Source organism: Parambassis ranga, chromosome 13 (assembly GCF_900634625.1).
Source record: "Parambassis ranga chromosome 13, fParRan2.1, whole genome shotgun sequence".
NCBI lineage: Eukaryota > Metazoa > Chordata > Actinopteri > Ambassidae > Parambassis > Parambassis ranga.
Window position 1 is genome coordinate 19,294,695 of NC_041033.1, and position 23,004 is coordinate 19,317,698.

A 23,004-nucleotide genomic window follows, 5' to 3' on the forward strand; every position below is an offset into this window, starting at 1 on the left:
CTTTGGCCGGAGAGAACCAGTCAGCTCTGTGCTCTCCTCTCATCCCACAACTATCCAAACACGGTGCTGTTAGCACGCCTCTGATATGCTTTGTTTATCAGGCCACCTGGACATGCATCTGGTCAGCTCAGGGAAGTATGCCTGTCAATAGCAGTGCCAGATGGATGTGCATTAATAACCGCGTCTCATGTGTCAAAATCACGACTTCTGAGGCAGTTTTTTTGACGGATCTGAAGCCGTGACATGTTGAGCGGGGTGAATGAGATGCTGATTAGAGTGATGGGAACAGCAGACAATCTGAAAAGAAAATGAATTACTGTGCACTCCAGTTTCAGGTCACTACTTCACAGCACTCCCCTTCCTATGCTAATAGACAAATTACATAATGGCCTGCAAAGAGAGTGAGAGAGGTTTGACATAAGGTAACCTTTCCAAATAACAAAAGCGACGTGGAGGAATAATTACGAGTAATATTAATGTGAGGCAGGAGATATTTTCGGCTTCATAATAAGATGGATGACCATATCCTGCGCTTGGAAGAGCAAGAACACAATGCATGGAGAGCGTGTTACATAACTAATGTCATTATTCTAATGGGCTTAATAGGAGATGTTAAGGGTGAGGGGGATGAGAGGCTCAATTCAAACCAAGAATTTGGCTGACGCGATGAAATCCAGAAACAAACCGTTTTCCAAGTATTGAGTAAGATCATGTAATGACTGATACATAAGATTTTTTTTTATTGTCGGGGGTGGGGGGTGGGTCTTACAGAGAGTATGTGTTCCCTGTTTGACAGCAGGGTGTACAGCACAGTTTGTGAAATCAAAACACACATAATACATTAACACACTACACCTTAAAGTGTCCTTAATGTATTTAGTACTATTAGGTCCAGAGGTCAGAGCTCAGTGTATTTGGCTTCTGTAATAGAATGATGCTTTTCCAGACAGTCCACTAGAAGCTCTGGGACGAGAAGATTCCTGCTGTCTTCTATCTTGTTTCCAATTTACCTTGTAAATTTGATATGTTTAACTTATGTTGCTGTGCATCTGCAACCTAAAGTTCCCCAAGGGAACCTCCACAGGGGGTTATAATAATAATTGTCTTCATAATCAGAACAATCATAATCATGATTATAATAATGATATAAGTATTTATCTATCTTTGTTTTTGCTGTAAAATGTTAACATATAGCAGTCTATGGGGATTGACTCCCTTTTGGATCATGCCCCTAGAGGCTGTAGCTTGGAGATATCCAGCTCTGTGGCAACGTAGTGTGGTCTCCTGTGTGATGATGGTAACCGGCCTTCACCATGCTGTTAAAATGTTGCTACCACATTCTCGTGGGCAATAAGTCCTCCATTTTCTGAGACAGTGCTGATTTGCACTTTTTAATCACCCAGACGGCAATGATTTATTTTCACTCACTCATAGAGTTCAACTGCATGTAGATTCATTTACTCATCTTCAGCAAACTTCAGCCCCAAACTTTTTACTATTAAAATGAAAAATACACATCTAAATCTGCATGTATAGCATTCAGGCTGTAATAGCGCTCCAAGCATTTACCCTAAATTTAAATTTAAATGACCATGCTGTCACCAGCACTCACTTCTACATGTTAGTTAGTCATACTTTGGGAGGTGATGATTCATTTCCCAATGAGGAACCAACACATGGACTTTCTAAGCATAGACGTGACACAAGTTTCTGCTGAAGCAATAGATAAGCCTCAAGCTGTCATCTGTGTTTCGACATTTGTCACCAGCCACTGAAGCATGAGGAGGAAGGAAAAAAAACCCTCAATATTGCTGGTATTATCCTTTAACCCAGATTCCTGCTGGTTTCATGCTTCGGCAGGCAGAAGCTTGGTAACTGTTGTCATATGGAGCGGATGATGGGATGAATGTTTGCCACCGTGCTCACCACTACCTGCCTCTAAGTGGTAACTCCACCACCTCTCTCACAGCTGCTAACTCATTAATACAGCAGCTCACGTGCTGAACTGTGAAGGCCCACATGTACTCACACACAGCTTAGGTGCAGTAAGGTGTGCGCTGTGTGTATTGTTACACACGGGCAGCGTGTTGTTGTTGAATAATCCTGCTTTTCAAACATCATCGCACTTTGTGCCAAGGTTTGCTGAGTAAAAACACTCAAGAATCCAGCTCGTATTCGACTGTAGCCAAGCAGAACTGGAGGAGTGAGTCGGTCTATTTAAAGGACTAAAGAGCACTGTCCAGATGCTGAACTTTGTGGTATTCCATTTATTCCCAGTACTAAATGTCCTGGCCAATGATATCTGAGTAACATCCGGCGAGCTGGGGAAATCCTGGGACTCAGTGCTGGTAGTGTTGCCAAGATCAGGCTGGCTGCCATGAACCTTGATGTCAGATAGCAGAAATGAAATGCTGCCTCAGACCAGAGCAGAGTGGATCAATAGTCACTTATCTTTACTGTTTCACTGGTGTTTCATTGGGGATTATGTTGGCTGGGTGGTGTCAGATCATCAGAGATATGATATTATATGTCATAATGTCACAAGTGCCCAATGGAGTGTCAAAAAAAGAGGAAAAACAACACAGTATTAGCCACCCTGTATGAACAGTTAGAGGACAATTCTTTGAGACAATAACATTTCACAAGTTTCTTTTGTAGATAGGGATTCTAAAAAAAAATACTGTCATTATGAAACTAAACATTCTTTAAATGTTTACCAAGAGATAAAAACCTGTGATAATAGTGACACCTATGGTCAATACGTGAACTGCAGTAAGCTCTTGGTAATTATGCAATATTTATGCCAAGTAAGTTCCTGGACATCAACTGGATTGTTTCCAGAGTTGTTTATTGTGACTATAAACAGTTTGATGGATGACCCAGTGTCATATCAGCTGATAAAATCTAGTAAACATGCCATAAAACATCTCTCACTGACTGCTTATTTAAGAAGTACTTTTAGTTTTTAGTTGGGTCTGTGTCAACTAGCATCAGAGAGATGAGGTTTATAGCCTACACTGCAGCCAGCCACTAGGGGCACAGTTGAGATGTTTTGGTCACACTTATGCAACTGTCATGTTGTTGTTCTTTTACAACAGTCTGATTTTGACCATGAACAGATCTTAGACAATAAAAACCTACTGTTTAGGGTTCTTAAAGGTAGGAGATTTCATTCTGATGCACTTTTTGTTAAATTTGTGTAACTTCTCTTTACAATCCGATAGCAACCAATTAGTTCGGCAGTTTCGCATTAAAACAAAGAATATGAATCATCTGTGGAAGCTTTAAAACGCTAAAAACATCAGCCAATCCTCCAGGTGGACCCTGCGCGGAGTATTGGCTGGTTGTCACTCTCTTCCTGCTCTGCGTGCACCAGAGAGGTACGTGCATGATGGCCGAAGTCACAGACCGCAGCTCGTCTTCAGGTGATGCACTTCCATGTGATTTGGAGGCGTGGCTTCGGGGTGAGCTCTGAGAGAAAGGGGCGTGTGTTTACTTTCGAAATCTGGGTGACTCTCACTGAGTTTTCAAAATCACCTACCATACCTTTAAATGAAGTTGAAGTGAAGTGAAACTAGTTAGCAGGCTAACAGGCTCTGCTTTGACTTATTCACTTTACACATACTATTTACTTTACATGCACACTCAGGTAGTCCACAGGTTTTAGTTGATTTACAATATAGCCACACGTTGGCAATAAAGATGATTAATAGGCCTACTTATTATTAAACTTGTTTCACACATCTGTCAGTTGTGTCCACTGGTGTCTCTGTGTAGCTCCAGCTATGGTTGTCTGACCAAACAATCATTCACTCCTGACAGGGCTTTAAAAAAATGCCCTTGCTCCAGCTCTTTCTCCTTCCTCTCACCCTGCAGACTCTGCAGGAGCAGTCTCTGCCCACACCACATTATTTGTCCTTTTAAATTCAGTACGCTAACAAATGGAAATCTGGTGTTTTGGGTGCATTTTTCCCCACTTCTAACACACCACAGTGCATTTCAAAAGGCCAAACAAACATTTACAATTAAAATATATGGTTAACAACTAAATCCAGTCTTATTCTGGTCTTGTATTCACATGTTGAAAAGCCAACGGTGATGTTAAGATAGATTTTCCATTTTATACCTACAGCTCAAAACAGTGGAGATTAAAATAAACATGACGTTTGTGTTGAAGCTTCTGAGGTTCCCTTTGGCTTTGTTGCTGAATTTGTCCTAACCACTTCTAAGTGTGGAAAAAAACAAGACGAACCTCTTAAATTCATTTTTCCTTTTGTTTTATATAATGTGTATTTTTTTAATAAAAAGAATTTGTTTAAACAATTATAGAAGCCATACAAGTACATGATGTGAGAACAGACAGAGAGAGAGAGAAATGCCTGCAGCGCTGAACATAAATGCATCATATACACATTCTTTCCTCCTGGCACACAGGAGGCTCTATATACAGACATGTCTCTCTCTGAGGTCAGTGACCCACATCCCACATTTCCCAGAAAGAACCCCACCTCTACGACTAGTTTTATATACATTTGTGTTATTACACTGTACAAATTACATGGCTCTTTAAATAACCTGCAGGGTGACCTCCGCTGGGACTCGCCCGGCGCCTCTCAGCAGAGCAGGGTCTGAACCTGCTCGGGGGATCTGGGTACCAAGTTTTCTGGGTCCTTGTAGGCATTAGCTGGGCTGGTCAGAGCTGTGTAAACCTCTCCGTAGGCTCTGCACACCAGCTCAGTGGACTGACGGAAAATCTGTTCCCTGCACAAACAGATAAAAACTCCTGAGAACTTAACAGAGTTGCTGCAGCAGCAGCAGCAGCAGCAGCAGCGAATGGGGCCTTTTAAAGCATTTCCAAATCAGACAAGTAAAGCTATGTTGTAATTAATCGCCGATCAAGGGCTGAAATAAGTCAGCCGGGAGTTTGTGTTCAGTGACCACTTTGTGCCCCTGCTGTATCAAAACAAAGAGTGACAGTGTGTGGTGCACACTGCCATCTATGGATACACAGTACAGCATTAAAAAGGCACAAGAATCAGGCGACGGCCATGTCAGCACATTCTGATTTAGAAAATTAAAATACCCCTCAAATTCAAGAATTTTAACCCTAATCAATAATTTTGAAAAATAACTGTATATTTGATTGTATGCCTCTAAATTTGCAGTTGTTACATTAGTGCGACCTTGACAAGACTTTTTAAGGCATATATCTGTATTTTAGTTTTAGTTTAACATATCAAATATAAAAAATATCAATTACTTATTTAGTTACTATGAGCTCATATCCATTATAATATACAGTCCAGCACCAGGGTGGAAACAGCAAAAGCATTGCTAGAGGTAGAGAGGACTAAAATGTGTCTTTTGTCAGCTATAAACACTGATATTATTAAAAATAATACTAAACTTATTTTTGATTTTACTGAAACTGAAATGGACTGGACTCTATTGGAGTGGTAACACATACATCCAAAGATATTCAACTGCCTCTACAAACTGTTTTTCACTCTATCCTGCACATCGACTAGAAACCTGCGGATCAGCCAAGATTCATCTCAGCCAGAACTTTTGTCACATGACTGCTAGTCACATGTGAGTGAATCATGACTTCCAAATGTCTTATTATAGGCACTTAAAAGCAAAATTATTTACAGCACGATCTTTTTGACCAAATGCCAAAATCCTGCTGCTGAAAACATCTCTTATTAAGAGTTGATTTGATTTGGATTTTCTAGACATAAATATGGAGCATATGGAGTAAAACCGAGGAACATAACGTGACTACTTCTTGCAGTGGAGTACAAATGGAGGATGCGACACTTGGACTGAAGAGCCCAGCGAGAGGACTCAAGGACACAGTGGGAGCGCCTCGGCTGTATCCCACTCAGGCTCTTGAGAATCCATATTTTTAATTGGCCCGTAGAGAACATGGTAGCACAGCGTGCTGTGTATAACACCTTACACCACACTCCAAGTGCACTAACATGAAATGTGAAATGAAGGGATTCTAAAATCACATTCCCATTATCTGTGCGCTCCAGGAGTGTTTTCAGAGTGCTGGGGGGTGTTTTTGTGTATTTAGGTGAGCTGAGGCAGACGTGAGAGAAAGCAGGAGAGAGAGAGAGAGAGAAAGAAAGACAAAGAAGAAGAATGATTTCAGGGAATGAGTGTGAGTGAGAAATGGACCAGAAGCTAATTAATGGCGTCCTGGCCATCAGTCCTCCCATGTCCATTAATAGAGAACATTAACCTGAGGTACAGAGTGCTCCTCAAGCCTGCTGCACTTCCCAGTAAATGTAACTCATAGAAAGAGCCCTCCGATGTAGCAGGTGGATTGAGCTAAAAGCATGTGCATTTTCTGATCAGTAAGACAAATTCAGCGAGTGCTGGCGGCCGTTCTCTCAGTGTGTTGGTGGATTTTAGCAATTTAGCATCGAGACTCGGCGTGCATTTAGTCGAGTGTTTTGTTTAGAATGCAGTAATGATTGCATTACATTTGGAAAACTGATGAATGTTGAACATTACTAGGTCCACACTCCTATTTTTAATTACTCCTTCAGCTTGGTATTACACAGCATGACACTTAACACTGAATATTCACAGCATGCATGTATACAACATACAGCTACTGGAACTCACTTGATGGCTGCACTCAGAAGGAAGTTGAGCTGTGGCATCACAAGGGTGTCAGGAGAGGACAAGTACCGATCAAACTGGACCTGTTGTTGCGTGGGAGAGATAACAGCAGGAGGTTATCAAGAATCAGATATATGGTTCAGAATGATGTATATCTGCAGTGTAACTCACCATCGCAGCCTTCACAGAGGAGCTGTCCATGCTGGGGAGTAGCGACAGAGGACCCTGAGAGGAGAGAAGTAAACATCAGTTTAGAGTCCAAGTCAAAGTCAGTGTCAACTTCGTGGTCTGTGATTTGATTATTGATATCCGGATAAACTTGCTTTGCAATTTGCCTTGAGCACATGCTACAAATTGATAGTTACCACTGGCTTAAATTCATTTTTTTGTTACTTGTTACTTGAAAACAAAGAAAGATGATTTACACTAGAGCAAGTTGATATGATCCAAGATCTGTATCAAGATAACATCTCATGATGGCCTACTTTTTAAATATCTGATTGGACTGTTGATGGGAATTCACACAATGGAAACTGCCAAGTCTAATCTGAAATTTAATCTGATATGTTTGGGCAGAGACAGTTCAGAAATGTGTCAGTGGGTGTTTCGCCACTGCCCCACCCATTTTAGGGCAGCATGAGTTTGTGGATGTGAATCTCAGAGCAGATTATCACCAACTCCTTCAGTACTCCAATATTTAGTCACCAAAGTAAATACTGGACAAAGATTTTCACAAACCACAGTCATTTGTTATTTGATTGTTATTTTTCAAACTGACGAATCAAGAGAAAATTAACTGTTTGTAACACAGCACAAACTTGTGAAAGTTTCTGTTAAGCACAAAACGACTACTACATTTTTATAGTCCTAAAACAAGTGTGTGAATGTGTGTGAGGACACCCTCACTGACAGAAACACATTGAAAATTGACAAATAATAAATATAATCTACCTTTTTGTTATTTTGAAATCTCTCATATGTGTGTTTTTATTTGTGTAATATTCTGCCTTAATCCTGATGTTAACCAGACTGAGCAAATTCATGTCTGACATTGTGTACACAATAGCAGGTACCTTTAAGGCAATTAGCCGTCACTGATTATCCAGAATGGTAACATTAAGTCAAGCTTAAACGCCTAAATTGCCAACATTAAAACCAGCAAACAGAAGGCAGTGCAAGGTTCAAAGCACCAGTGCAGTGCCTAGAGTGGTTTTATAGGGATATGGGCACATTAACAAACATACTATGAGTCTACAATCTCTCTCTCTGGTAGCCTGTGAACAGAATTTTTTAATCACTGTTTTCTTGTTTCTGTCTTGTCTAAGATAGAAACATAGTGTAATATATTACACTGATAGTGAGAGTATAGCCAAAAAATCTAAATTTAAACTTTGGGATCTTCGTCAGTCGTTGTCAGTGTAGAGGGCTAGACTTAATCTTTTTTTTTTTTTTTAAATACATGGCCATGGAAAGAAAAGCCACGACAGGCCACCCGGGGAGAGGCTTCCTGTAGAAGAATGACAGTTTGTGATGGAGCTTTGAGTTGAGCTGCACCAACAGCAGGGTGTGGTGTGTCCTGACATGACCTAGAGTCAAGACTCGCATGCTAAACCACAACTCTGGGTCTCAGTCAGTTCCAGTGGCAAAGTGCATTACAAAGAGAGAGGAAGGCTGCAGGGCAGCGGCTCGCTTATCAGCACAGGACACTTCAGGAGAAGCCAATATATTTTAATAGAAGATGATACAATCTGTCTTTCACTGGTCCTTTCTCATCTGAAAATCTGATAGAAATGCTATTATACCCTGACAAAGATATCGGTCATGTGGTAACCATAGTGAGGTGTACAGATACTGTCCTAAGAATAAGCTATACTCCTAGGGTCTGTATAGCATAAAAATAGGGCCATTAGAGGGTCTAACAGAAGAGATGAGAGTGAAAAATCTAGATCTATAACTCTGGGAGTGAGTGCATGTGAACATGTGTCTAAGTGCTCCATGTGAGACCTGTTCAGCACTGTGCTGTTGTACACAGCTGTAGATATAACTCAGTCCGGCTCTGGTCAGCACGTAGGACGCCTGCTCGTTGATCAGAGTGTCAAGGTGAGCCTCAATCTAAAAAAACAACACACACACACAAAAAAAGTAGGAGTGAGTGGCTTAAAATCGAGTCCAAGCCTACATTGTGATCCAGTGGTACTTGTGGTTAATGGAGAATCACTGTGCTATTGATAATGAAACTTGTACAGGAGCTCTTGTGGTGCTCAAATACAAATGGTACTAAAAATAGAGGGATAGGGATGAGAATGAACAACAATACATGACGCACACCCTTTTATGAGACAGCAAATTAAATCTGTGTAATAAAAGATTTTGGCTGTATGGGTATAATAGAAGAAACGGCAGTAATTAACTATTTGTAATGAACAATTACATTTACAGACAATGAGACAACTGTAAGCTGAGTCTTCATTTTGATCATGATTCAGTTCTCTCCTACACAGGTGATCTTTGTTAATGTCAATATATATATATTTCTATCTGATTATTTATTTCATTTTGTTAGTAATTGTGAGGGCACACCTGGAACTCAAGCATCTCAAGCCTCTTGTCAGTGAACTCAAAGAGAGCCAGCGTGGTCTTCATGACATACAGGGAGTTGACCATATAAGTGGCCATGTCAGCTGTGCCCAGGTTACTGGCTGACACGGTGCACAACTGCAGGAGGGGATCCAAGATACATGAGAGCACCTGGGAGAGACAAAATAAGGCAAACATCGGAGCAACAAGTGAAACAGCTATTTTTTGTAAGCAGGCAGAAACAAATATTAACTCTCTCTACTGGTTTGGAGAGGCGGTAAAAATACAAATAGATTTATAACTGCGTTATGCTTCACAAAAGACATGTTTGGGACATGATTGTGCTTATCTAAAAAAGGTGCAGGGATTTGTATAGCAGTAAACAAATAAGCCCACAGAGACTAAATAACAGGAGAGAAAACAAATATAAAGACACATATATATTACACATCTTGCCCATCTTCTAGTCTCGATCATTTTGCAGAAATGTGTCTTTACCTGAGCAAAGTCAGCCTGACGGGTATCCAGAGGAACTACAGAGGAGTCATGGGAGGCCAGCACCTCCCTGAGAAGGGAGAGGGTCTGAGTGAGGGAGGCGGTCGGCCCCAAATCAGCAGGAGGCAGCTCCACCTGCAAAGACAAGATGAGAGTATGAGAGCCGGTGCAAACAAACAAAGGCACATTTACAAAGGTGAGTCGCGTGGGGCTGCAGCCTTCACAAAGTCGAGTGGTTGTCGTGAAATTATAAAAGCAAACATCTCTAATGAGCAGCCTGATCAACCAAATTTACAACTACTACCTGCAGTTACTCTGAGGCTTACTCAGTAGTGCTTTTGTAATGAAGAGGGTTTTGATTTCATCAGCCTCTGGACACACAATGCAGAGCTGAGCATGGCCACTTTTGTCCACCTAATAGAGCAAATTATGAGAAGGCCGTGTTCCTGGCATTAGCTGGAATTGACACCAGAACCCCGAGGGCTTCCAATCTGATTAACACTGACCCACCAGAATAATTCTTGTAACTACTATTGATCAGGACACAGCCAGCTTTTGATGTGGAAGAGCTTGTGCCCGTGCTGAGGTATATTTGGAAGCCAATTTAACTAATGGTTAACAAGTCTGGTGTTTCTTGGCAGCTAGCGCCATTTTGATGCTGCGGCCAGCCGGCCGAAAGTGTTTACAAGCACATGTGCTTCAGAAATAACCTTGTTGTCTTTGAGGGTTTAGACGTAGAGCTGAAGTACACAATGTGCATCCACAGAGTGCAACACTGAACTTCACTGCACTGTCATTTAAGCAGTTTTATGAAAGAACATTGCGATCTGTCTCCACTTCAAAAACAGGACTTTTTCCTTTAGCTTCTCTCTTGAGTGTTGTTTTTTTTCTAACTGTCACTTCCTCTCATCCGCACAACATGAAACAACAATGTGGATTACTAAAAATAAATAGATTTCAAACAGCACCTTGTCCATGAGTCTGCTTGCATGAAGGCTCAGACTGTTGAAGAACATCTTTTTGCTGAGGATGTGCATTTCTTCAATAGTGATGAGAAGAGTGGCCACACTGGTTCCAATGATAGAGCTGCAAGGATGAAGCAGGTAAGTATTATCTTTACCCGAGACATAGCATTAAAAAAATGTCAACCACAAGCTTTAGGAGCTCGAAGGGACACCTTTAGATTAATTGTTTAGCCACAAATGATATGCAAAACAAAGAGTATTTAATCAATACATTGGAAACTTTCAATTTCAAAATTTGAAAAAACAGAACCAAAGCATATTTTTATTATAAAACAAACATACAACCCCATTTCTCAAAAAATTGAAAACTGAAAATAGTAATTTGCACATAAAACCTTGCACATCATATTGCTATTATAATGAATCAATCAGTTATAACAGATTAATAGTAAGTTGTAACGCTACCTGATGGTGTGGTGGTAGAACTTAAGCAGGTTGGACAGCTTGTAAAGCAGGACGGCACCTGGCTCGGCCACAATGACCTGTTCTATCCGAACCTGAGGAAGACAACACAATGATTGAATTACATGTGCAACAACAACTGCAAAGTATAAATAGTTTGTATACAGTTCTAGTTGTGGGCAGCAGTGGCTCAGTGGTAGAGCAGGTCTCCATCAGTCTCCCCCAGGGGAGCTGTGTCTACATCTGTAGCTTACCACTGCCACTGTGTAAATGTGGTGTGAAAGAATAATGCATCTCAATGTAAGTGCTTTGAGTGCCTGCCCAACAGAGCAGAAAAGCGCAATATAAGACCAATGCATTATTATTATTAGTTTTTAAAACAAATTTCGTTGCCCACTTTCAGCGGTCTGCAGACGCCCTCTGTGATGTGTCCCACAACCTCCTGCATGTTCTCCTCTATACCTAATGGACGAGAGAAACGCACAAACAGTTAGGGCTATTTGGTATTAAATAAATCAACTGTAGTGAAGAAAGAAAAGACTGACTGTACAGTCAAACAGGGCTTTTCCAGGTCACCTCTCACATAATTTGTCAATAGCAAATCAGTGGATCCTGAACCAAAAAGAAACAGCTCCACACAGTGTACATTACCTTGCAGCGTAACTTGTTTCAGCAGAGCTTCGAGATGCTCCTTCTCAGAAGCGGTAGCTTGGTGTAGCCAGGCCAACATGTCCCCCACATACCTGAGAGTGACAAAAACAGTCTGTAAACACCACGTCACCATTATGGGACCAGGCCGAGGGCTAGTCTTACCCATGCTGCAACCGTGGTTTAAACAAGGCAGGGGACATTATGTTTCACTCCCCTCACACACACACACACACGCATACACACATAAGGCTATTAGTGTTACATAATGGTAGAAAACAAGGCAAGGTTAAACTTGTATTATTGTGTGCAAGTCAGTGTGTGTGTGAGTGAGTGTGAGAACATAGGGAGGTGAGAAAGAACTTGATGTTCTCAGAACTGCTGATGCCTTCAATAAAGTGGAGGTGATTTTGTGCTCCACACATAGCTGGTATTCTGAGAAAGTCTCTCATTTGGCTCCTGGGCACAGGAGGAAGAGAGAGGAGGATGTGGCACAACAGGAAGCATAGGCAATGCTCTGTGATAAAATAAACATTTAATATCCCCCTGAAATGGGGTTTAATCTTAAAAAAACATTAGGTTTGGAGTTTAATGTGATTGATTTTTCCTTCAGGGTTTGTGACAGACACAATCATTGATTACTTAAATCTTAGATACTAACTAAAATTTATTCTGCAGCTTGACAACAAGCCCAGACATACAGTCATAAAGAACTATCTTCAGTGACAAGAAGAACAAGGAGTCCTGCAACACTTTTTTATAATTTTCCGTCCATCATGTATTATCTGAAATCATCAATTGTGAAAACAAGGTAAAGCTCAAGGCAGGGGCTTCAATGCTGTAAATGATCACCATGCAGCCCAAAAACTGAAGACGGAGCTGGCAGCGAGCAGAAAGGCTGTCAACCGAGCGTCACACATGATGGTGCTTTTACATTTTTCCAATTCAAGTGCCATCCCTTTTAAATAAAAAGTCAATAAAGGCAATAAAGAACTGCCTTTCATTTGAGTAGATGTACCTCATAGGGTCATGTGAATGCATCTCTATTGGGCGGGGCGTTCCTCCTGGGCCCCCGCGGGTCAGGGCGTCGATGAATCCTCGCACCACGGCACACCTGCGTGCAGTCCCAAACTCATCCAGAGTGTATCTGACCAAACAAAAGGAGAAAGAAGTCAACACTGAACACCCCACCCTCATGTGAAAAAAGACATCGGCCCCAGTGCTGTTGTGCAGACTGTGTGTTGTGGTCAGACGTTAGGATCAACAATGGAGGCAGGTTTTTTTCCAAAAGGAAAGAGTTTGAGGTTGTTCTGATGACTTGGCAGTGACAGGCTCTGTGGCAGACTAAACAGAAGATAGTGCTGAATTAAGATTCGGAGAATGCTGGTATCCACAGTCTCAGCCTCAACATACACAGGCAGAGCACGACCTTGGAGGCTTTTGCTTTTTGCAGAGACAGGTGGATATCTAAGAACGCAGAGCACACAGAAGAGGGACTGCCCTGAAAACATAATAACGTGTGAAACTTTCGTTATGTTGTCCGGAAAATCTGTGTGACCTGTGACATCAAATTATCCAGTAGAAGAAGATACTGGTTATCTGAAAACATTTTCATTCATTATCTTCAATGCATTTCCTGTTTCCTGTGAGTACTGAGGGCTCATAATACTGTGTGAGTAATGAATATTAGTGTTATTGACTCACACAAACTAGAGTATGAGTCAATAAAATGATCACTCCTAAACTATTTGATCAGTTGCACTTCTTTTTTTAGTCTTCCTATTAAAATTTATAGAAAGAGTATTTGGATTTGTACACTGAGGCATCCATCTAGAGATGCTTTTGTGTTTTCTTGGTGCACTTACGCTCTTGGCTGAATCTGAACACACTTTGCATTCACCCTGTTGCTTCTCCTAGCAATAGTAAATGCCTAAGTGCTATTTCCACAGGCAGCCTTATGGATCAAAATATGTTCTTGCTCAGTACATCATGCATTTCAAACCACTTCAAGGTTTTCAAAGCTCATTGGTCCATAATGTTACATACAGAAGCCTATATCATGACTGTCAGGATGACAAAAAAATAATTAATGAGGATTTAAAACAAAATAGAAAAGGTAAACGACAGGCAAGGCAAGTCAAACGTCTACATTGAGCTAATAGATTTCATAACAATAAATAACATGGTAAATGACACAGACAATGTTTGCCAGTCTGTAAAGATTCATGGAGTTTGGAGAGTGTAAACAAGACTGTTACACTGCTGACTGTCCTCATTTTTTTCCTGTTAGTGGATCTGCTCTTTCCTCTCCAACTGGCTGCACGGTGGTGACATTTTCTGTTGCTTCAGGCTGTTGTTGTATAACCAAGAAGCGCTTTATATGCCTCTCGAAGAACACAGCGACAGAAATGCCCTTAGCTCTCACTGTTCACCTGTGAGCGTCCAAAGACACACTCACAACCTAATTTAAAATAAAAAAAAATACATCTGTTCATGTAATAGATGAGTTTAAAACACTTCAGGGTCCGTTCATCCACTATTAAATTCCAACCAATATATCAGCCATAAACAGGAAGTTAAATAAATAGTGTTGTGTTAAGATAAATGTGCTTCTCTCTCTCTCTGTGTTTTTATGTTACTTGTAAAGGACGGGTCGGTCCTGCAAGGCTTCCATGGCTTGAGTCAACACAGGGCTGATATCACACGTCTCCTGGGTCAGTCCTCTGCATTCATCTGTGAAGAAATAAGGAGGGCAGGACAATAAAATGGTAAACATGCTTGATTTGCTAAATGTTTTGGGTGATGGGAAGCCTGTTGGCGACAAGCAAATCATCGCACCGACAAAATGTTTTAATCATGACCTTTCACCGGTTGTTTTATGTTTCATATGACACAAAATAGTTGATAAAATTGGACTAATCATCCAGATAAACAAATCAACGCACTCCAAGGTCGTACGAACATAATTCTGAAAATTCATATAATGTTTTTGTTAACGTAAAAAGGCCACTATCTCCCACTGGAAATAACTGACAATCATTTCGATCACAGAAAGTCCATCTCTTTCTTTTATTTTTCCAAACTTTCACTTTACCAAAGTTCCATCTAAACCACAGCAAAACAAGCGTCTGTAGAGCCACTCATAATTCAGTAAATGCTCTGTACTTTGTTAATGTATAATTACACAAGTGAGGTTTCTGTGATCTAAACGGTTTATTTCCATTTTGATTTCACTGACAAAACACACGGTTGTTTTCTGGCATTCTTTTGGCAGTGATGGTCGGAGGTGATGAGTCATATGGGTCCTTAAATGTGTCCTTTACACACAATTACTCTCAGTTAGAAGAGCAAGGTTTTCTATTTATAAAAAACTCAGACTCAGATACCTAACGAGGGAAGCTCAGGTTTAATTACTTTGGACAATTACACATTTGCTTTTTTACAAAGAGGGTCACAGTGTCACAATACACCGTACTCACTCTGAGCCCAGCGGTAGAGCTGCTCGTATGAGGTCTCCTGTAACACTGCCATCTGCTCCATGATCTCTAACCTGGAACAAGCACACAAGCCAAGGCCACACATTACATAGGACCTGAGATCCCTGGAAGTGACATGAATACCAAACATGGGCTTTTTCCCCCTATACCTCTTAGGCTTTTGATGGCAGCTAAATTACTGTAAAGAACACATTATTAAGTCTGAGTAACGCTCTGATGTGCACCTTACCCTGCAGTTTGCTGGTTGGTTCGCAGGAGGATTTTCACATCCTCGTGGATGTGCTTCACTCGGTTGAGAGCTTTGAAGAAATCCTGTGAAATTTAGTGTTAATATATTTAAATTAATGTATTTAAATGAGGGACCCGACTTGCAACCCATAATTGTCAGACATGCAATGTATATTTTCGGTAAGAGACAAGAAAACTAAAACGTTGGCATGGACAAGGACAACATTTCTGACTGACTTTAACTGACTTCAAATCTTTAATGCAGGGCTTTGATGTCCACATCATATCTTACACTCCTATTACATGATGTTGCAGCATGTTGAGTGAGATGAGTGATCACACTTCAACCAGAAGATACAGATAATGAAGGCTGTTTTCAAAACATTAAAAGCTAGAGATCAACAAGATCATCTTCTGTATCGAATACTCCATCCTCCTATTCTATGTATGATTTCACAGAGGTGTAGTGTACATAATAGTAGACATTACCTCAGTTATAGGTGCATCGCGAGCTCCTCGCAGCGTGGCCATCTCCTCATTAGATAGCTGGAACTTGGCGAGGAAAGCCTGGGCTACCTGAGCTCTCACCTCCAGGCGTTGACTGAATGGAAACAGATAAATGTTGCAATTTTTATTCACTTGTCAGTGCTACAGTTTACTGTATTTCCAAAAGAACAATCATTTCACATTTAATTTTTCCACTTAATGGCTTTCATTTAGTCTCTATTCATTTGCTATTCATCATGATTTGTTTCTTCCCTTTCAAAGTCTGTTTTTTTTCCCCTCACAAAAGTCTTTTTATGGTTCACATCATACCCCGTGTTCTAACTAACTAAAACATGTGAAAAACCGGAACATTCTTGTTCTTCTGGTGAAAATACAGCACATGCTGTCAACAAGCTGTAATGTTCAACATCCTGCAGCAGATGGCAATCACACTCCTCATATACATACATACTTGGCTCACAGTGACCTGAGACAACAGGGTGCCGAGATCATGTGCAGCACTCTGAGAACAAACGTTAAATGGAGACAAATAAAGAACACAGAGCCAGCTTTTGTCACCATCAATAACAGCACAGCAACCTCTATCAGTGTCACCACAAGTGTCGCAACACAATAGTGACCATGGCAACCACCCCGGTCCAACAGAAAACTCTGACACAGGATAGCAGGACAACAGCAAGTCCTGCCTCTGTCCTTGTTTTTTAGTCCAACCCTTCTACATTCTACCGTCTACATTCTCTCCCTCTTGGTGGAGACATAGCAAGATCCATAAATCACATGGTTGTTTTGGTGAAGCACAAGAACCCAACATTATCTGACTATTGTCTCTCACATGGCCATTACTAGTGCTCAGCCAGCTGAAAGTAAGGGGTTATAAAACTATTCCAGGACTCTATAATTCAGTATTTGTCTGTGGACAACTCACCTCACACACACACAAACACACACACAACATTGAGGATTCTTTGCTGTAGCACACAAAAAGAGGACAGCTGCACAGATGGGCTTGGATACACTTAGAAGTTGACTTCATTATAGTGACACTGCTACAGCATTAAAATTGTAAGCAGTGACAAGAATAACAATGAGAGAGACACAGCAGACATGCTTCTACATAAAAAATGTCCATATCGTCAATGTAATTACATTACATCCTGCAAATGTGTGTAAAAAACACATTAACTTTAACAAGTGAGAGGAGAAATTTGATTGAGAATTGATTGGTGTAAGAGGGGACACGTCATGCTACTCAGAGACAACAAATTAAAACAAGAGGCAACCATATCCCACCACAATTACAATAATCTATGCTATCCTAATGAGGTCATTAATTAAAGTGAGTGGTGCATAAATTATAGAGGCCGTTTCCATGTGAACATGCATGTCTTCACACAACACATGCGCAATGCTAATATAAAATCTATAAACTTGCAAAGAGTGAAGGACAGCAGTTGGATGAAAAAAAGCTATTTTATACCAAATATGCAAATTTATGCAAAAAACATCTCACTGAATCCTCTACTCTACCGTCAGAAGCCATTGTCATCACTTTGCAACAGCGGTCTTATGGGTAAACCACTAATTATATCGTTTACCCAGTCCCCATCCTTAATTTATTTTTTGCATATGGGAAGGCTGAACTTGGACTCGGGAGCAGGGAGCAGAGCAAAGCATTCCCGCATGTTAAACCCGCAACAGATTCACCTCTAGATAAAAGGAATGCCCCCAATTTCTTACATCCAAGCCAAGAGTGACAGACTGGTTCCTCCAGGACGTAAATCACAACAAAGAGACAGGCTGCACACGCCTGTAAAAGGTAAAAGCAGAGGGGGCTTGTGGGACTTCCACTTGCAGAACAAGCAAGAGAAATGGAGGAGCAGCAGTGGGATGGTTTTCTGCAGCACTGTCAGGACATGAAACATTCCTCCACACACTGCAATCACTGAATACCACAGAAACGCAGCATACTTGGGTGAACTGGCAATGTCACAAGTAGAACAGCGAGTGTGGAGAGCGTATGGACTATAGAGGTTCGGATGAAAATGATGTAAGCTCTTCTTGAATCTGCCAACTAGTGCAAAATTAAATTAGATCCAGGTTACATGATGGAATGAAAACAAGTCACAGAGTTTGCAACGCTCTGTCTCTTTTGTTTGTGTCAGTGTGTGTGTGTGTGCTCAGATTTTCCAACTAGGCTGATTAATTTTGTCTGTTCAAGCACAGAAATTGTTTAAGCAACATAACACAGAACAAGCTCATAAACAGCTCTGTCAAACAAAAACAGTGAAATTAGCAGAGCCTGCAGTACTTAATTACCTCACAGAGCTGTACAAGAGTAACATTACCAGTCTCACTAGCTTTAACACAGTGGCTTTCATCTCTGTCCAAACATTTTACAGTACCTTTATGACTTCTTATTGCAAAAACTGGCTTGTAAGCTCTCTGCCAATGGCCAACTGCTTCATGAGTAGTTAACCATGAGGGTCGATTATCCATTAAAATCCATCAAAGGCCGTTTGAAATAAGTGCATGGAAATTTAGCATTCACAAAGCTGCTAGTTAGCCACGCGCCAGTGATCACAAAGTGTACGCGGTTACATCAGGCAGCACAAAGGCACCCTCAAACAGCCATATCGGCATTAGCAGCAAGCTGAGCCTTAATAACCCTCAAGTGTCATTTTACACAGGCTGTCATTTACACTCTGATTGTTCTGTCAAGAGATTCAGCTCTCTTGATTTATTAATGACCTACACAGAAGTCATACCCAATGAGAATATTTGGTGTTTTTCAGGTAACTGTCTCAGTAACACAAAGGGCTTCATGACTGATAATTAATCACATGCTGTGGATTTTACTGAAGTGATGCAGGCATGTAAAGATAAGACTAACCTTAGCCAAGCAGCCCTACTGTTGCTGCATTTTTTATCCAGCATGAGGTCACAACAGTCAACAGAGACAACCTTAGCCAAGCAGCCCTACTGTTGCTGCATTTTTTTATCCAGCATGAGGTCACAACAGTCAACAGAGACATCCGCTTTGTGATGTGTCTCGACTTGTCTAACACAATGACATGTCACGCCAAGGCAAAGATCACACAGAGAGTAAAGGCAGGTGTGCTGCATTACATTTCATTATGGGACAACACACAACAGTACTCTTGCTGACAGCGTCTTTCAACAGGTCAAGCCTCAAAACAAAAGAGCTGTGTTTCTGAAAGCCGGCGGGCAAATACACAAAGGTCGCCTGCATCTCTTCTACCTTTGCTTTAACACAGTATAAGTAATCTGCTGTGCTACTTTCCATTTCATTAGAATTGACAAATGACACGGTGCCACGGGCAGATAAGACAGAACTCCTCCTCTGTCAGGTAAATACAAATCAGGAACATCTGCAGAGCAGTGAAAACAAATGTACTTTTTCAGGAAGCACAACGTGTGACATTATGCAGCAACTGTAACACTGCTATAATAGGAGTCAACAGAACAAAGACATAAAAAAAAAGACCACGGCTTGGGACTGCAGAGGCTGGTGTGACCTGAAAAGGATCGGACCAAGAACTAAAGAGGGGAGGTGCAGTGGGCTGAGTGGTGGGTGGCTGAGGGAGGACAGATGACTGCACACTTCCCCTGGCAGCTCTTCTGAGACAAAATTGCTAAAGACAAGGTCAAAGCCCAGCGTGCCCGCACTATACAATCTGGCTGTGGGGTCATTGTGGTTCTGCGAATGAAAATGTCACACAGACGGACAGCAGGTCCCTATGGGACCGCTATGCAAAGAAAAAGACAAGGCAAGGGGGCCACTCAGAACGGTGTTCATGGAAACCTCTGACCACTTAACCTCCAGAACGCTACCAAGCACACAGCGGCACATTGTTTTAATTCACTGTCTGCACACCCTCCATACTGGCTAGCTTTCACATTCAGGACTCATCTCCTTCCCTCCTCAATCTTGCCGCCTCCCCCTCCTATGTCACCTTTTTGTCAACAATGTCTTGAAGCCGTGCCAGTGGAGCACAGAATTGATGCAGTACATCACAGCTGTCAGCGGTGTCTTTTGCCAGAAATCTACATTAACTCTCCCCCTGCTTCTATGTCAACTCACAAGGTCGCTGAGCACTGAGGTCACATCTGCCACACATGCTAATGAACCCCACCCGAACTGCCAGCTATAAGAACAAGAACAAGAGCGGGTTTTTTATGGCCAACAATCTGGTGGCCAAATTCATACAATTAAACCCACCTTGATTCATTTTACTGAAAAAAAAAATATTAAATCAGCATTGCAATAGATGTGTAACCAAGGCCACACTGTCTGTCTATACTTTGCACTGTATGTATTGTATCTGCACATCTGATAGCTTCTAATATGTGTTGTCAGCAAACTCCGACAGCCACTCTGAAACACACTGATGGGCTTCTCTCCAGCTGTAATCTTCTGGCTTCAATGAGATCAGGGAGTAGCGCAGTGTAAACAGGAACTACTTTGATGTATATCTCAAGGCCAGACATCACAGGATAAGACAAGTAAAACAAATAAAGTTCCATTAATGATGATTGCTGCCCTCCTTATGCAAACAGACAACTGCATAAAGAAATATTAATCAACTTCATGAATAATTTATCCCTCCTCATCAAAAATGAAGATGTGCTTGCCAGCTCCTCCAGCTCAGCACTAAATCTTCATATCTTTCACAGACTAACTGTAGTTTTAACTTGAAGGGTCAAATCTATTTGTTCAAAATAATTATGAGTAACTTTTCTAACTCATTGTCACGCTACAAGGAATGACAAACATTCAGCCTGATTTGTTTTGGGTTTTTTTTTTCTGACCAACATGTGTGCAATAAAAACTTTTCATTGAAGTGCTTTTTGTTTTGAAATTAGCCTAGAATATAAAAGGTGTCATTTCTGTGGAAATGAGCCACAGGTGACGGAGAAATGACAGTGTTCAGCTTTGGACTGATGAGGATGTCTATCAGCCATGCATGTGATAGGTCTCCAGAATGACATCAGAACAGATGAGGGGAAAAATTAAAGTTCGAGATTGCTTTGAAATTTCAGCAGATAATTTACGATAAGGATGTCACACTATACTATGTGATCTCTCTGACATTCTCAAATGGCAGTTTGAAAACCAATAGCAGGATTCTCCTCATAGTTACTAGGACAGTGCTGAATACAACATTTTGAGCCTTTGCCAAATCCTCAAAAACAACTTGAGACAGTACATCTACCTCTGGAGAAAAAAGATTCTACTTGTATTGTAATCCAGCATAACAATACTAAAGTGCAGCTTCAGGGGTTACATTCTGATTTATTGCAAACAACAATTAAAATATCAAGTTTGCAATAAGCACGTCTCTGTGTTTGTGTAACTGTAAGACACATGTTTATGATGCAGAATTTCTAAATATTGCAAAGTAAACGGGATTCACTATTTTATTCATGACAACATCCTTACGTTTATTGCTTACAACAATCAAATAAGAAATATATATGAAAAATTAAGAGGTTAACATATATAAACATCCAAATATTCACAATAAGGATTTACCACATTACCACAGACAACTTACTTTTCTCCTTGCAGCTTGTTGGTTTTCACGATGAGGTCTTGTGTTTGCTCCTTAGCTGCCTGTTAAAGAGAAGTTTACTTTAATCACTTAAAATCACACACAGGAAGAGATAAACAATAATCTTTGATCCACACCATACAAATATCATATACACACATCTTCTATCATATACACACTTCACATCAAGTAAATAATGAAATCTACAGGACACTTTTCCAAAGACATTTGGAGCTGATCACAGTACCTTCAGTCTATTGGTCATTTCTTCACAACACGTGCTCATGGCCTGGACATCCTCATGGACACTTTCAAGCTCCTGTGGAGAATGTGAAATCACAGTTACAGAAACACTGACGGTGACAGTCAAGTTCACACTTCAGTGTGACAAGCTGCGGAGTGAAATGACTTTATTTAAATATGTATATATATGTGTGTGTGTGTGTATATCCTGTCTTACCCTGCACATAGAGAAAAATCACAAATGATAATTTGTCAAAACAGAAATCAAATACACTGAACTACAGGCAAATATGAACTTGTGTTTGTGAATGCAAATAAATAAAAGCACCGACAGAAATTATCTCTACAAATAAAGTAAACACAGACAATGACCCAAAATTCTGCAGACGCCTCTGTTAATCATCAATCAACCCACAGACGCACGCCAGATGAGAGCAATAAACAGTAATATTTCTACAGCGTGTAGAATTATGAGTTACCTCTTTCACGTCTTTAAATATTCGTGCAAACTCTTCGTTGATGGACAGACTTCGTCTCTCTATGTCTCCACGAAGATTCCTCCTGGTGCGTAAACTGTTCTCAGTGAAAAACACTGACAGCGCCTTCAGAGCCTCCAGCATCTCCTGGAAGCACAGGAATGACATGAAGACAGGCAGCAATACGACATCATCTTACTATAGCAACTCTGGTTGTAGCAACAAGCTAATTGTTTAACAGCTACACAGTTTGATGTTATTTGATGTTAATGCAGTCAGTAAGAAAACATACGGTCTGCGCTAAATGATCATCTTGGAGAAGGTTACAATATGACAACAATAATAAAACACAGAAATTCAAACATCTTTCAGTCAGGGCTACTGGTTGCTAGCTGCCAAGATGCTAACCTCTAGCTTACCTTGTCATTATCAAGTCTCGTCTCCAATATTTTGTTAAGCTTCCGTGACAGCGGGTTGTTGGGTTGTGAAGACGCATTTGAATTGTGTATTACAGTGGAGCTATCCCCTGTGATTTCTACTTTAGTATCCGCCATCGCACACAAACGCTTCCACGTCAACTTTCGGAAAGATGTTTTGGTCCGTCTGAAATTAAAGTCCGGGCGTCCGGAGGAAGTCGACACAAGGTTCCGTTGCTTGATTAATTATTTCACTTCAGCGAAGTCATCAGTTGTTGAAA

General features: G+C 40.9%; 1 protein-coding gene across 1 annotated transcript; it reads right to left on the reverse strand.

Moving 5' to 3' along the window:
* Positions 1-4,301: 4,301 nt before the first annotated feature.
* Positions 4,302-22,928, reverse strand: cog6 (component of oligomeric golgi complex 6). The gene is made up of 19 exons (XM_028419395.1): positions 22,727-22,928; positions 22,311-22,454; positions 21,836-21,907; positions 21,592-21,650; positions 15,998-16,109; positions 15,510-15,592; positions 15,263-15,333; positions 14,423-14,516; positions 12,802-12,930; positions 11,787-11,878; positions 11,533-11,597; positions 11,139-11,230; positions 10,677-10,794; positions 9,712-9,843; positions 9,217-9,384; positions 8,641-8,748; positions 6,808-6,861; positions 6,640-6,719; positions 4,302-4,761 (listed from the first exon to the last, which is right to left on the reverse strand). The coding sequence occupies exons 1-19, from the start codon at positions 22,859-22,861 to the stop codon at positions 4,614-4,616; spliced, it is 1,956 nt and encodes a 651-aa protein (XP_028275196.1). The 5' UTR covers positions 22,862-22,928; the 3' UTR covers positions 4,302-4,613.
* Positions 22,929-23,004: the final 76 nt, after the last annotated feature.

Excerpts from the sequence above, each read along its gene's own strand:
- cog6 (XM_028419395.1), bottom strand. The coding sequence starts at position 22,861 with ATGGCGGATACTAAAGTAGAAATCACAGGGGATAGCTCCACTGTAATA. Across the intron at positions 22,455-22,726 it reads CGAGACTTGATAATGACAAG|GAGATGCTGGAGGCTCTGAA; the intron begins GTAAGCTAGAGG and ends CTGTGCTTCCAG. Across the intron at positions 4,762-6,639 it reads CTTCTGAGTGCAGCCATCAA|GGAACAGATTTTCCGTCAGT; the intron begins GTGAGTTCCAGT and ends CTGTTTGTGCAG.